This window comes from Pelobates fuscus, chromosome 7, assembly GCF_036172605.1.
Source record: "Pelobates fuscus isolate aPelFus1 chromosome 7, aPelFus1.pri, whole genome shotgun sequence".
Classification (NCBI taxonomy): Eukaryota; Metazoa; Chordata; class Amphibia; order Anura; family Pelobatidae; genus Pelobates; species Pelobates fuscus.
Window position 1 is genome coordinate 175,324,718 of NC_086323.1, and position 15,351 is coordinate 175,340,068.

General features: G+C 41.8%; 1 protein-coding gene across 3 annotated transcripts in view; it reads right to left on the minus strand.

Annotated features, from left to right (window-relative positions):
- Positions 1-2,560: 2,560 nt before the first annotated feature.
- The window catches only part of RAF1 (Raf-1 proto-oncogene, serine/threonine kinase), a 113,590-nt gene continuing 100,799 nt past the window's right edge, over positions 2,561-15,351 (minus strand). For all 3 annotated transcript variants that reach the window (XM_063426941.1, XM_063426939.1, XM_063426940.1), the window contains 3 exons: positions 8,100-8,231; positions 6,727-6,861; positions 2,561-3,001 (listed from right to left, as the gene is read on the minus strand). In XM_063426941.1, coding sequence (XP_063283011.1) covers positions 2,867-3,001; positions 6,727-6,861; positions 8,100-8,231 — 402 coding nt within the window. In that variant the 3' untranslated portion in view covers positions 2,561-2,866. The remainder of the gene's footprint in view (positions 3,002-6,726; positions 6,862-8,099; positions 8,232-15,351) is intronic.

Below are 15,351 nucleotides of genomic sequence, written 5' to 3' on the forward strand. Positions count from 1 at the left end.
TTAATTTTTTTTTTTTACAGTGCTTAGAAATAAATGCATGTCTCTGAGTTTCTCCACTCTGGGATGCATAAGGAAGCCTTCAAACTTACCCTTGGTAGGGTAATCTCCTGTAAAACCGCCGACACCTCTTGAATTTTTTTAGTTCCTCTGGTGGGAAACAATTATCCACACTTGAAGCAGAACTGAATGCTTCGGACATCGCTGAAGTAAAACATTCGCCTAACGAAAGTTCTAAAATTAAAGAGGCTCTTTGTCTTTTACGTTTTCTGACTTGCCTCTTCAGTCTCGCTGTCCTTTACCGTAACTTTAAAAGACTCAAACGTCTGTGATAGATCCTGAAACCAGCTTAAAAAAAAAAAAAGAAGTCATCTCTTTTTCCTGAGATTTCTCCAAAAGCCCGGCAGACCATTGATTGCAACTTTTCTTCCTGCATCCGTCTGGAAGAGCGTCTGCACATTCAATACAACTCATATGTTTGGTTTTACATGTGGCTTTTCTAGGCGTTGGAGCGGACATCTTATCTTTCTCAGCTTTATCAAGAGAGACAGGACTAAACATATTCTGCAAAAAATGCAGATTTTTTCCCAATAAGAGAAATAAATATATTACATTTCTGGGAAACACTCCTGGTGTCAGAAAGGCATAGCACAGCTTTATAGGGTAAATTTTATGAATTTAGTGCAAATTTTTGAAGTTCCGATCTACACATGTGCAGTAGCACAGTCGGAACTTCAGTTAAACGCAACGCCTGCCGGGAATGTGTTCCACTGCTGTGCGTATGCATCTATCCTGCATATAGACTGAAGGTTTGCCTAGGACGTCCACATAAAATTAGTGCTTCCTAACCTGCATTCCGTAACGCATAGAATGGAAGCTCAGCCGCTCAGCTCTCCATCCAGGGAGCTTTTGAGCCGCGTCTACCTGGCAGCATCTGGTATGCCTCACCTCTTCTTAAACTACACCACTGACCGGCCTGTCCGTCCTGATGCTGGGACAAGAAGAACTGAGAACTTCTAGAGAAGCAGAGTATTATAGTAAGTAGGCTGGATCGGGGATTAAATATTTAAATCCACAGAGCTTCTTGTCCACCTTAAGGAGACACTACCCACTTGTTTGCAGTACTGCTACTATACGTGGGGAAAATAAAATGTTATGCAAATAAGCTGCCTTTTACATGATGAAATACTAACCAAAAGAAGAGGAATGATTTGTATTTGCACAAGCAAAAAAAAAAAAAAAAACACAAACAAAAAAACCTCTTTAAAGCATTAATACTATGAGGAAAATCAAAGTAATAACATAATTAAAGTCTATTCACTAAACACCAAGTTTAATAAAGCAAATTTGGCTACTTAAATGTAACACCATTCTCTAGCATGTGGTTGAGAAAATCACTCTGTTATTCACCATCAAACTGAATGCTAGCGGAATTGAGCTATTGATCTCTAATTGGATCTTATTGCTGTACTAAGATTCATGAGACAGTATCTGAATAAAGACTTACATTTAGATGATTGCTTTTCATAAAGAACATAACAGCTTGCATTCACTGAACATAACCAATTCGTGACCACTAAAATGGTATTTGGCTGCTATTTTGCAAATACATGCCACAGACACATTTTTGGGGGTTGGTTTTTAATTGTAACACAGTGTATGTGCAGTTTTTCCCTAACTACAAGATGATGTAAGAAGAGGTTCTGTGACCGGTCCTCTCAAGTTTTAATTACACAACAAATGTGAAATAAAACATTTAATTTAACAAACATTATTAAAACTATACGAACATAAATGCATTTCCTCAAAAACAAACAAAAAATTAAATTAAAGCCCAAAACAAGGACTGCACACAGGCTCCCTTATATAGTGCAGATTTTCTGATTACAAACAAAGAAGTATATCTACAGACGAAGAGTGACTGCTATGTGAAGGAGCTGGGGATAAGCATTTTTTGAGCTTCCTCAGTGGAGACATTTAACATATTAAAGTACCAAAAGCAATGCACTTTTTTAAATGTACATTGAGCCATATTTCTGTGTACAAACCTAACTGGATTAAATCTTTCACTGTCTCCTCCAGCATTATAGATCTGTGCAAAATCGTCTATTAAAGTGGACGGTCATCCACAAAATATGCTTCAAATCAAGTTACATAATTCAGTCTATACATAGCTCAGCACAAATGTCTAGCACATGTATAGGTTAAGCTATATACTTGATACTTCATACTGCAAGTTACAAGTTCATCTTGGCACTCCCACAATGCTTGTTGTATGAACTCTCGCTGCAACCACCATACTTGTATATGGCACATTCCCAAAATTAAAACACACACACACATATCTATATATATATCTATATATATATATATATATATATATATATCTATATATATATATATCTATATATATATATATATATATATCTATATATATATATATATATATATCTATATATATCTATATATATCTATATATATCTATATATATATATATATATATATATATATATATATATATATATATATATATATATATATATATATATATATATATATATATATATCTCCTTACAATTTGGCTGCAATGCAAAGTTAAAATGTGCCCAGCTAAAAATGACATGGCATTAACATGACACACACTGTAAGAAAAAAATGGTGTACATTCCTAATACCATAATAATAATAATAAAAAAAAAAACTACAAAAGATGTACATTTATATTGTGACCTCAGAAATGCAACAATAGCAGCGTTTCCTTAAGAATAATATCAAAGTGATAATTTGAGTCCTTTTTGAGGAGAAAGCAGTTCAGCTTATTTCAAAACTTGTGAGAACTAGTTAACATGCAAGCGCTGCAGCAAGTCTTTCAAAACAATCTTGGCGATGTGACTGTACACGAATTAATGTCTTCTGTGTGTGTGGCGCGGTGCAGCGAAGGTTCTGATGCACTTCTATTGATTTTAGGTAACGAGTGTTGTAACAGCTCAATGGAGGAAAGGATCTTTAAAACAAAAGAAAACAGAAATGGTTAATGACATCCTTCGATTTGCAGCACAGTACACATTACCAATACCAAAAAAAAAGTTGATAGTAACCTGTACTGAAGTCTAAAGTCTACAAAAATATCTACTATCCAAGGATATAGAAGACGGGCAATATTTTTTTGACCCAGTCCCTTAGTGTAATATGATGCGTTGCTAATGTTATCCAAATGTTATTTTGGTAGATGGTTTAGAAGTAAGAGATAAGAGTGTGTAGTTATATTGGTTTGTTTCATAAAACTTCCATGAGACAAGATTATAGGAAATTTAGACGACAATTTCATGAAACAATACCCCCCCGCCCCCATTTTCCTCATGATTTGGGAATTATTCACATATGCCACAGCAAAGCATGGGTAAACAAAGTATAGATAATTCAGGAAATAAAAGTTTGACCTACTGGAACAATTATCTGTGGCTTTAATCAATACAGCAACAGGGGAGGACACTAGTTAGAGCCACATTAAGAAACTCAATAATTTAAAAGTGGGAAAAAAAAAGAAGTAACTGAAGTAATGAAAAGAGAAGAATGTTCTTGAAAATAAATAAGAGAAAACCGCACCTCTTCTTGCCCTGCCCCTTCCTGTAACCCCTTCTCTGCCTACCCCCCCACTGTAACCCCTTCTCTCCCCACACTGTAACCCCTTCTCTCCCTGCCCCTCTCCCCACACTGTAAATTCTCCCCCTGCCCCACCACTGTCACCTTTTTTCCCCCTGCCCCCCCACACTGAAACCCTTTCTCCCCCTGCCCCCCCACACTGAAACCCTTTCTCCCCCTGCCCCCCCACACTGAAACCCTTTCTCCCCCTGCCCCCCCACACTGTAACCCTTTCTCCCCCTACCTGCCCACTGTAACCCTTTCTCCCCCTGCCCGCCCACTGTAACCCTTTCTCCCCCTGCCCGCCCACTGTAACCCTTTCTCCCCCTGCCCGCCCACTGTAACCCTTTCTCTCCCTGCCCGCCCACTGTGACCCTTTCTCACCCTGCCCTCACACTGCCCCCCACACTGTTACCAGTACACACACTCCCGTCTCTGCGTGTCCTTTTGTGTCAGTGTGTGTGTGTGTATTTGTGTATCTGTGTGTATCTGTGTATATGAGTGTCTGTATCTGTGTGGGGGAAACTAGGTGTCATTGTGTGTATCGCTGTGTCCGTGTGTGTATATACACTGCACACATACTCCATACAAAAAATATGCTTACATTCAAACACACATTGTGTATATGTATATTTTATAAACACAATATACACACACTGCATTCACTACACACACACACACACACACTGCAATCAAACACAAATATTACATACAAACACACCCCTGCATTAAAACACCCAAATGTTCTACAAACACCCCTTCAGTCAAACACCAACACTACACACAAAAAAGCTTCTAAAGCTGATTGCCATGGTATGCCAATTGTATGCATCTAAAGCGGATTGCCATGGTGTGCCAATTTTGTGCCTCTAAAACGGATTGCCACGGTGTGCCAATTGTATGCATCTTAAGCGGATTGCTATAGTGTGCCAATTGTATGCATCTAAAGCTGCCATAATGTTCCAATTGTATGCCTGTAAAGCTGATTGCCACGGTGCGCCAATTGTATGCATCTAAAGCGGATTTCTACGGTGTGCCAATTGTATGCATCTAAAGCGGATTTCCACGGTGTGCCAATTGTATGCACCTAAAGTGGATTTCCACGGTGTGCCAATTGTATGCATCTAAAGCGGATTTCCACGGTGTGCCAATTGTATGCATCTAAAGCGGATTTCCACGGTGTGCCAATTGTATGCATCTAAAGCAGATTTCCACGGTGTGCCAATTGTATGCATCTAAAGCAGATTTCCACGGTGTGCCAATTGTATGCATCTAAAGCGGATTCCAAGGTGTGCCAATTGTATGCATCTAAAGCAGATTGCTATAGTTTGCCAATTGTATGCCTCTAAAGCGGTTTGCCATGGTGTGCCAATTTTATTTCTCTAAAAGTAATTGTCATGGTGTGCCAATTTATTTTCTCTAAAAGTAATTGTCATGGTGTGCCAATTTTATTTCTCTAAAAGTAATTGTCATGGTGTGCCAATTTTATTTCTCTAAAAGTAATTGTCATGGTGTGCCAATTTTATTTCTCTAAAAGTAATTGTCATGGTGTGCCAATTGTATGCCTCTAAAGCTTATTGCCATGGTGTGCTGATTGTATGCCTCTGAAGCTGATTGACATGGTGTTTAACACTTTTTAAAATATGCATTAAAAGCAAGTGGGTCTCGAAAAATTACCATTTTGAAAAGTGGGTCTCGGTCCATAAAAGTTTGGGAAGCCCTGGTATATTACAATACATTCAGGGAGACCCTAGTCTCAAGTTTGGGTGCATTATTTAATAAGTTTGGAGTGGGCTCAGCCCTGCTCCAGCCTCTAACCTAGCTAACATAATTATGATTCCCATAGTGATTATGATCCCTTGCCGACTGCCAGCTGTCGTCCCATTTCTCTTATTAATTCTGATCTAAGGATCTTCTCCTCATCAGGCATCTCCGATCTCTCCTTCCCAATCTAGTCCACCCTGGTCAGGTTGGTTGTATTATTATTTTATTATTTATATAGTGCCATCAGATTCCGTAGCACTGTACAATGGGTGCCTGAACACCAAGCGTACAATAAGTGCGGTGTTGCTCTCCTCTCGGTAGCAACGAACAGGAGGATTCCTCCTCTTTCCTTTCCCTGAATGCAGAGAAGGTGTCTAGTAGAGTGGAGAGATGGTATCTCTTTTGCTTATTGGGAGACTTGTTGACTCTATTCCTTTGTGTGGTAGGAGACCTTTATTCACACCACAAGGCACAAGTTCTCATTACAGGCATTTCACTTCATTCCTTCCCACTGGTAGACAAAAGGAGTGTCCTCACCCCTCGGTTTTGTTTGTGCTTTCCCTGGAGCTGCTCCTCCAGTCGGAACCCTCTGTTAGGCCACACCCCTTTTGCTTTCCCCAGTGGAGCTTTCTAGCCTATTTTGGGATTTTGCTTAAAAATCTCCTCCGACTTGCTAAAGTACCTGGGTATAAAGCTAACAGTGGATCACACTACACTATATGAGACCAATTATCCCCCATTGTTTCGAAGGTTGTGTGAGGATCTGGGGAGATATGCAATCCTTCAATATGGTGTAACTATTCTGTTAAAATGATCCTCCTCGTTAGGCTGCTTTTTTTTCCTTCGGGTCCTTCCAGTATCAAACACTGAATTAAAATTCCTACACTCTACTACAGGTTCTTTCATCTTTGGTGGAAAGTGCACCAGGGTTGCTAGACATCTCCTGTTTCTTCCAAGGTCCGACAGTGGCCTGGAGCCATCCCTCCCTTCAAATATACTACAATGCTACTGGCCTGAATGCATGTCTGACATTCCCCCATGGGAGTGAGGTGCTGGGCAGACTTGGAGTTGGATTTGACAGGTTCAGACACTCCACAGTTCTTGATTTGGTTCCCCAAGTCTCTCAGCATTTCACAAAAGAATGGTGATATTTGACAAAATTACACATTCAGAATTTTAAACAGAGAAAAGAGGTGATAAAGGCCCTGCTCAAACCTACAGTGTATGAGGATATGGAATTGACCAAGGTTAACCCTTGATGGAGTTGGGGGAGCAGCTATCAACTGTTAATGAGACTGTTAATAAGGCAAGTTTGTAACTTACTTGTGGGAATAGAGGTCGGTCATCCCTTAATTTCTTCAAGCAATCAGCTACCAACCTTTTCATTGCTTTGGGACAACTTTTATACAGCTTGCTTAGATCTGGCCCTACACACCCTCTGCCAACCAGAAAAATTATCTATACACAAAGAAAACAAAGATAGTGATGGAGGAAAATTAAAGCAGGAACAGTTCACCAAGAACATAAAAACAGATTAACACTTTAAGAACATTAGGACATGTCAATACATCCTAACTAGAATGGTCTTGAATGCATTTAGGGTGTGAACAGGGTTAAAATCCTCGGTCAGCTGCCAGCACCGATCACTGTGTAATTGGCTGCAATCAGGCTATATATTTATAATTACATTGAGTGTAATTATGAAAACAGCCAGCAGATGGTGGTCACAAACCACAATCTACTGTGAACTGGGAAAACCATTTTCTAATATCAGAATTAATATTAGAGGTTTTCCTTAGGGTTGGTGGTGGGGGTAGGGTTAGAGTTAGTGTCATCTGTAGGGTTAGGGTTAATGCTGGTTTAAGATTAGGGATTGTCTAGAGTTAAGGGTAAGGTTATTGTAGGTATATTGTACGTGTTAGTGTACACATAGTGTTCGGGTTGGCATAACATTAGGTTGGGGTGGGGCGGTAGGTGGTAAAGGGCTAAAATTAACTGAGAAAAAAGTAATTGAATTTCCTAAACATATGAGGTATTAAACAATCAGGACTGATTAGAGGAATCTATTTTGAATTATTTTTCTTTAGTTCTTTAAAAGAAAAAAATTTAAAAATAATTTTTTCTTTTTTTCATATTTTTACCAGTTTCATTAATGTTTTGTTAGGCATAAAAATAGGATATTAAACAAAAGTCTTTTCTGTGATTTAAAAAACATTATATAATATTTATGAGAGCACTTAAAGGAAAAACATTCAAATATGGTGGAACAAATTCCAATTCTAGATTTTGTTTTGGTCCAGAGCTTGGACAGGGACTGTTGTCCTTAAAGGGTAAAACATGAACACTTATAATGCAGATCAACCGCACTCGTCTTGACACATGACTAACTGGGCTTCAGTAAAGTGGCCCGGTCATACATGGATGCCATAGAACCATTTTATATTTTACAAGATTTATAGAAGCTAATAAAATGTTACTACTTCATTTGAGTTATAGGATATATGCCAATACAGTCAGCATAGATGTAAAAACTGCAAATATGGCTATTGAAATTTGTCCAACAATAACCCACAATTCACAGCATGCATCCAACCACCTCCACTGCAGGGGCTTAGACATGCAAAGGAAAAAATTTTTTTTTCTCTCTACAACTGATGACGATGTTCTCAAATGATAGCAGGAAATACATAACTTACCTGGTCTCTATCACTTATGTGAGAATACGGCAGTTCCCCGGTCATCAGCTCATACATCACAACGCCATAAGAATAAACATCCGACTGGAAACTGAATGGATTGTTGTCCTGCATTCGAATCACTTCTGGAGCCTGCAAAACGTGTAAACAGGACATTGAATCAATTGATAATGATGTCTACATAAAGTTCATTCAATGCACAGTCACAATAATTATGTTTCCCAGTCTTCTATTGCTATGGAAGTTTAACACAGCTCAGAGCACACTAGAATTTATAGAAATTCTTCATTTACAAAACAGATTCTCAGGTCCATTTTAAAAATGAACATTAACTGACAGTTGCACAGCCAACACATTCCAGTAAGAATATGCCATACCACCCAACATTTCAAATAGATAATGAGGGACATTTAAATTCAGGGGTGTGAATGGGGGTGTGGTCAGGAGCGTGGCTGTTCTCAGACATTTTAGGTTCTTCATAATTGTTTTACTAAAATGTAACACACCAAAAAACATTTAGCTCCAAGAAAAGAGGGAAATTAGGATAGATAAGAGGGATGAAGTGATTTGGGCTCAGAATAGGGACAGTTGGGAGGTATGAAATGCAGATAAATTGCAAATAAAATATTAAGTACACTGTGCATTACATTCAATTTATCTGGCATATGTTGTAAAAATATATTCAATTAAGTAGGAGAAATATCAGCCCTGGGACATGCTCCTATGAAGAACTTCCTTTGAAAACCAGATTTACTTACAGTTTGAAATTTAGTTTAAAACTCAAAAAGTGCTAATGGCTCCCAAAGGGGCTGTCTCCTCTCACACTATTCTATATAGAAACATAGAATGTGACGGCAGATAAGAACCATTCGGCCCATCTAATCTGCCCAATATTTCAAAATACTTTTAATTAGTCCCTGGTCTTATCTTATGTCTAGGATGCCTATCCCACGCATGCTTAAAGGGACTCTCCAGTGCCAGGAAAACAATCCGTTTTCCTGGCACTGCAGGTCCCCTCTCCCTCCCACCACCCATCCCAGGTTGCTGAAGGGGTGAAAACCCCTTCAGTGACTTACCTGAGACCCCCGCCAATGTCCCTCGGCGGTGGTTTCGGGTCACCGCCGCTCCTCCCCTTCATCACGTCAGCCGGCAGGGGGAGACTGATCCCGCCCACCGGCTGAGGAGACGCAATTAGAGCTCTCCATAGGAAAGCATTGAAAATGCTTTTCAATGCTTTCCTATGGGGAATTGAGCGACGCTGGAGGTCCTCACACAGCGTGTGAATTTTCTGTGCTATAGACACGGAAGTGACCTCTAGTGGCTGTCTAGTAGACAGCCACTAGAGGAGGAGTTAACCCTGCAAGATACTTATTGCCTGGAGTGTCCCTTTAAACTCCCTCACTGTGTTAACCTCTACCACTTCAGCTGGAAGACATCCACTACCTTCCCAGTAAGGTAATACTTCCTGAAATTATTTTAAACCTTACTAATTTAAGACTATGTCCTCTTGTTGTGGTTGTTCTCCTTCTTTTAAATATAGTCTCCTCATTTACTGTGTTGATTCCCTTTATGTATTTAAATGTTTCGTCTTTCCTCCAAGCTATACATGTTAAGTTCCTTTAACCTTTCCTGGTAAGTTTTATCCTGCAATTCATGAACCAGTTTAGTAGCCCTTCTCTGAACTCTCTCTAAAGTATCAATATCCTTCTGAAGATACGGTCTCCAGTACTGCGTACAATACTCCAAGTGAGGTCTCACCAGTGTTCTGTACAATGGCATGAGCACTTCCCTCTTTCTACTGCTAATACCTCTCCCTATACAACTAAGCATTCTGCTAGCATTTCCAGCTGCTCTATTGCATTGTCTTCCTACCTTTAAGTCTTTGGAAATAATTACTCCTAAATCCCTTTCCTCAGATGTTGAGGTTAGTAGGGTATCAAATATCCTATACTCTGCCCATGGGTTTATACACTGTGTGCAGAATTATTAGGCAAATGAGTATTTTGACCACATCATCCTCTTTATGCATGTTGTCTTACTCCAAGCTGTATAGGCTCGAAAGCCTACTACCAATTAAGCATATTAGGTGATGTGCATCTCTGTAATGAGAAGGGGTGTGGTCTAATGACATCAACACCCTATATCAGGTGTGCATAATTATTAGGCAACTTCCTTTCCTTTGGCAAAATGGGTCAAAAGAAGGACTTGACAGGCTCAGAAAAGTCAAAAATAGTGAGATATCTTGCAGAGGGATGCAGCACTCTTAAAATTGCAAAGCTTCTGAAGCGTGATCATCGAACAATCAAGCGTTTCATTCAAAATAGTCAACAGGGTCGCAAGAAGCGTGTGGAGAAACCAAGGCGCAAAATAACTGCCCATGAACTGAGAAAAGTCAAGCGTGCAGCTGCCAAGATGCCACTTGCCACCAGTTTGGCCATATTTCAGAGCTGCAACATCACTGGAGTGCCCGAAAGCACAAGGTGTGCAATACTCAGAGACATGGCCAAGGTAAGAAAGGCTGAAAGACGACCACCACTGAACAAGACACACAAGCTGAAACGTCAAGACTGGGCCAAGAAAGACTATCTCAAGACTGATTTTTCTAAGGTTTTATGGACTGATGAAATGAGAGTGAGTCTTGATGGGCCAGATGGATGGATTGGTAAAGGGCAGAGAGCTCCAGTCCGACTCAGACGCCAGCAAAGTGGAGGTGGAGTACTGGTTTGGGCTGGTATCATCAAAGATGAGCTTGTGGGGCCTTTTCGGGTTGAGGATGGAGTCAAGCTCAACTCCCAGTTTCTGGAAGACACCTTCTTCAAGCAGTGGTACAGGAAGAAGTCTGCATCCTTCAAGAAAAACATGATTTTCATGCAGTACAATGCTCCATCACACGCGTCCAAGTACTCCACAGCGTGGCTGGCAAGAAAGGGTATAAAAGAAGAAAATCTAATGACATGGCCTCCTTGTTCACCTGATCTGAACCCCATTGAGAACCTGTGGTCCATCATCAAATGTGAGATTTACAAGGAGGGAAAACAGTACACCTCTCTGAACAGTGTCTGGAAGGCTGTGGTTGCTGCTGCACGCAATGTTGGTGGTGAACAGATCAAAACACTGACAGAATCCATGGATGGTAGGCTTTTGAGTGTCCTTGCAAAGAAAGGTGGCTATATTGGTCACTGATTTGTTTTTGTTATGTTTTTTTTTTTTTTTAATTCTTTATTTATTTTGTAGTGCATTGCAAGGAAGGAAAAGTATAACATAGACCTGAGGTACCCCGACGGCAATCCTCAGGCCATTTTGCAACAAGTATAACATTGGGGTGTATCAGACATGCATGCACAATTTTAAATGTTTAAATTGTTGAACTCTTATAACAAATTATGGTACTTCCAGATGATTCGTCGATGTGAGTAGCTTTCATAAGGTTTACCATTGAGGGGAGACAGGTATATAGCATGAAACGTAACAGCTAAAACGGTCATTGGTATATGTGAGCGGGCCGACCTCTATCACTGATGCCGCATTATTATGTGGTCAGGGTTTTTCCATTGGCCCCATTACCATTTCCGAATCAGAAAACAAGGCTTCAGGAGGGTGGTTTACTTGGAGCTGCGCAGCTCGTAGTCGCCATATGTAAGGGCGGGAGTATAGTGGGATAATCCCAAACCTGCGGTAGCCGTGCAGGAGCATATTACATGGTAAACGGGTGCGGTTAAAAATATGTGCCCATCAAGTTCCAACAGCACAGTTAAATTGGTTCATATTTCTATCAACGTTTGTACCAGTTACCTGCCGTCGGGCTAGTGAAATTGCGTCTAATTGGGCATGACAATTAAGGGAAGCCCGGGGAGGTACCTGGTGGTATACATTACATTTGCGGGTTATTAAGGGTATAAACAGGGCCCGTGTCACCGTATCAGTGGCCACCAGCCAGTAGATTCATCCCGGTCACATAAAACTCAGAGGTACTTTCTAAACATAGTGAAATTGCGGAAACTAAAAAGTTGAGATAGGATCTGGACTACTAGTAGCGACCAGGTAGTAACAACAGAGTGGCGGCACACTAGGGATTATTGTGAGCGCTTCTCAAGTTGCGTGGCACCCTGTGTGCTTTGTACAGTTTAAGCTACCCACAAGTTGCTGATTTCGGTCCTTTCATTTAAAACAGTAGAGTACCTCAGTGGTTACCGCTTGCGGTTATGCTAGGTTTGTGAGAGATTGTGCGGTTTAAGGGCACCCACCATACCTGCTAGGCTGGGTATTACGTTGGGTGAGGCTAGGGCAGGTCTGATATGGGGTACCACTCATCCCGCGCATTGCTCAAAACGATATTTAGGTAACCACATTACAAACACATGTACACATATATAAAACTCTTAACAGAAAATAGACTGCATGGTGAGGCTTCCTGACTGTGTATGAGAGTAGGCAAGTCAGTCGCATATCTCAATCAGTGTATAAGCGATTTTGTTGCATTGTGTTAGTCAGCATGGGAGGTTAGGGAACAGTATCGTGTAATTCCACCCACTATCGCGGGGGTCTGTCATGGTTCGCTCTGGGGTAAATGCTGTGCCGTACATTGTGTAAATCTAGAGGGTGCGTGAGGGGGGACCGTATCTATCCTAGCTAACATCAGCCTGGACATTGGGTGTGTGTGTCCCGTCCTCTCTTGGTCAGTGACCTATTACTGCGGGGTAAGCCAGTGTCTGGAGGTATGTTGAGGTGAGCAAGTCGGGTGATCTAGTGTGAGTGTGTGGTCAGGTGTGGCGTGGTGTGTGGCAGTGTGTATGTTTCGTGGCTACCGGCAGGACTTTGAAGGGAGCTCGTCCATGTCTGGTCGGTGGTGACGTGGGTGTGCGTGAGTGAGGTATGGCAGGTCCCCATCGGTAGGTGATAGGGGGGTAGTGAGGCTATTATATGGCCCTTCGTGTGGGAGTGGATCTGTCTGTGGGTCCCGTGGGGTCTGGGAGGGTCAAGGTCCCGCTGTGCCCTGGGGTGGGGGGCGCCATTCAGGAAAACAGGTAAATACATTACAAGTCCAGGGAGAAATCGAGGTTTCTAGTAGGTGTCTCCGGGGTGTCTGCTGGGGTGTCATTCCAGCGGTTTCTAAGGAGCATACAGTCCTCGGTGTGTCACGAATTTCAGGTAGTGACCGCAGCGTAGGACACAGGGGTTGAGCCTCTCGGGATGAACGTGTTGATTTTTGTCAGGTCCCAATTATGATCGGATGTATTCGGGTGAGGAGGTTCTTCTTGTGTGAGGGAGTCTTGTGGGATGCCCAAAGTCCGCAGAAGGTCCGGTGCGTCCTGGATGTCGTGGATCAAGTGGGAGTCGTTTCCCTGTTGTATACTAAGAGTCCTGGGGTTCTGCCATTTGTAGCTGATTCCGTTTGGGTGGAGCAGGGAGGTGAGTGGTCGAAGCGACCTACGCCAGGCCAAGGTGCCGTTAGACAGGTCGGCAAAGAAGGTCAGACCCCTGTTGTCAAACTGTAGCGGGGTTTTGCCCCGTAGGGCCATGAGGATCACTGATTTGTCTCTCCAAGTGCGGAACTTGACTATGGTGTCTTTTGTGGCTGAAGGTGGTGCCCTGGAGGGTTTAGGGATCCGAAATATGTCCGCGGGGGTGATGGTTTCAGGCTGTCCATGAGGCAATATGGCTGCTATCATGCGCCGAATAACCTTCGGCAGCTCTGACTCCGTTATTTCGTCTGGGAGCCCTCTGACTTTCAGGTTTTGCCTTCTTCCGATGTCTTCTTGTGCCGCAAGCCGGCGTTCAAAGAGCCGGTTCTGCCCCTGTAGGTCCTGTACTGCCTTTTGTAAGGATGACAGGTTCTGCTGGTGATTCTGTGAGGACGTCTCCAGCGTGGTGATGCGGCTTGTCAGGCCTTGTATTTCTCCCCTGAGGGCATGTACATCAGTTAGTATGTTTTTTTGAAGTTCTGCCAGGAGGGATTTCAGTACCCCTGTGGTCACTAATTCAGCGTCGGTGCTTGTCCCTTGGGGTCTGGCCCTCTGTGGCATAGCTGGAGCTGGTGGGTAGTCGTCCTCTGCGTCTCCCGATAGATCATCAGAAAAATCAGAGCAGCCGCCGTGGAGGGCCGCCATATTGGGCTCTGTCGGGCCTCGTGCTTGCCTCCACATATCTCCGATTGTCAGCCCAGAGGTAGGTTTTGCCGGCCCCGGTTTTTTGTTTTTCTTTCCCATCTTGCTTTAGGGGGGATCACTGCAGCCTTTTGGAGGGTCAGTGGTTAAGTTTGGTAAATTTTAAGCCGTTTTCCGTCGTGTTTTGTCTGGAGCTCCGTTTTTTGCGGCCGCTCTCCTCGGCAGTTAGGCTCCGCCCCCGTTTTTGTTATGTTTTTGAATGTCAGAAATGTATATTTGTGAATGTTGAGATGTTATATTGGTTTCACTGGTAAAAATAAATAATTGAAATGGGTATATATTTGTTTTTTGTTAAGTTGCCTAATAATTATGCACAGTAATAGTCACCTGCACACACAGATATCCCCCTAAAATAGCGATAACTAAAAACAAACTAAAAACTACTTCCAAAAATATTCAGCTTTGATATTAATGAGTTTTTGGGTTCATTGAGAACATGGTTGTTGTTCAATAATAAAATTAATCCTCAAAAATACAACTTGCCTAATAATTCTGCACTCCCTGTACGTCCAAGGTGCATTATCTTGCACTTATCCACATTAAATGTCAGTTGCCACAGCTCTGACAATTTTTCTATTTTCATTTTCCATTTGGCTTATCCCTCCTGACACATCAACCCTGTTGCAAATTTTAGTATCATCAGCAAAAAGACATACCTTACCATCAAGACCATGCAATATCACTAATAACAATATTAAAGAGTGGGTCCAAGTACAGATCCCTGAGGTACCCCACTGGTAACTAGACCTTGCTTCTAATATACTCAGTTGACTACAACCCTCTGTTGCCTGTCATTTAGCCACTGCCTAACTCATTCAACAATATTGGAATCCAAACTCATCCAGTCGTTGACTCTCTGAACTTCCTGTTCAGAATAAAGTAGAATTAAATGGCATGACAATGAATGTGCTCACTTGGCTCTGATCTGCTACCTCGTTAACCTATACATTGCACATCTTTTACGGGGTTTATAATGATCTCACTATTGGTGGTTCCCCGCATTACCTGATCTTTGACCTTCCATTTTTTCACACGGGGCAATTCAGTAAGAGTGACAAATTTGTTTGGTAGTTTTTTGACCATACCTG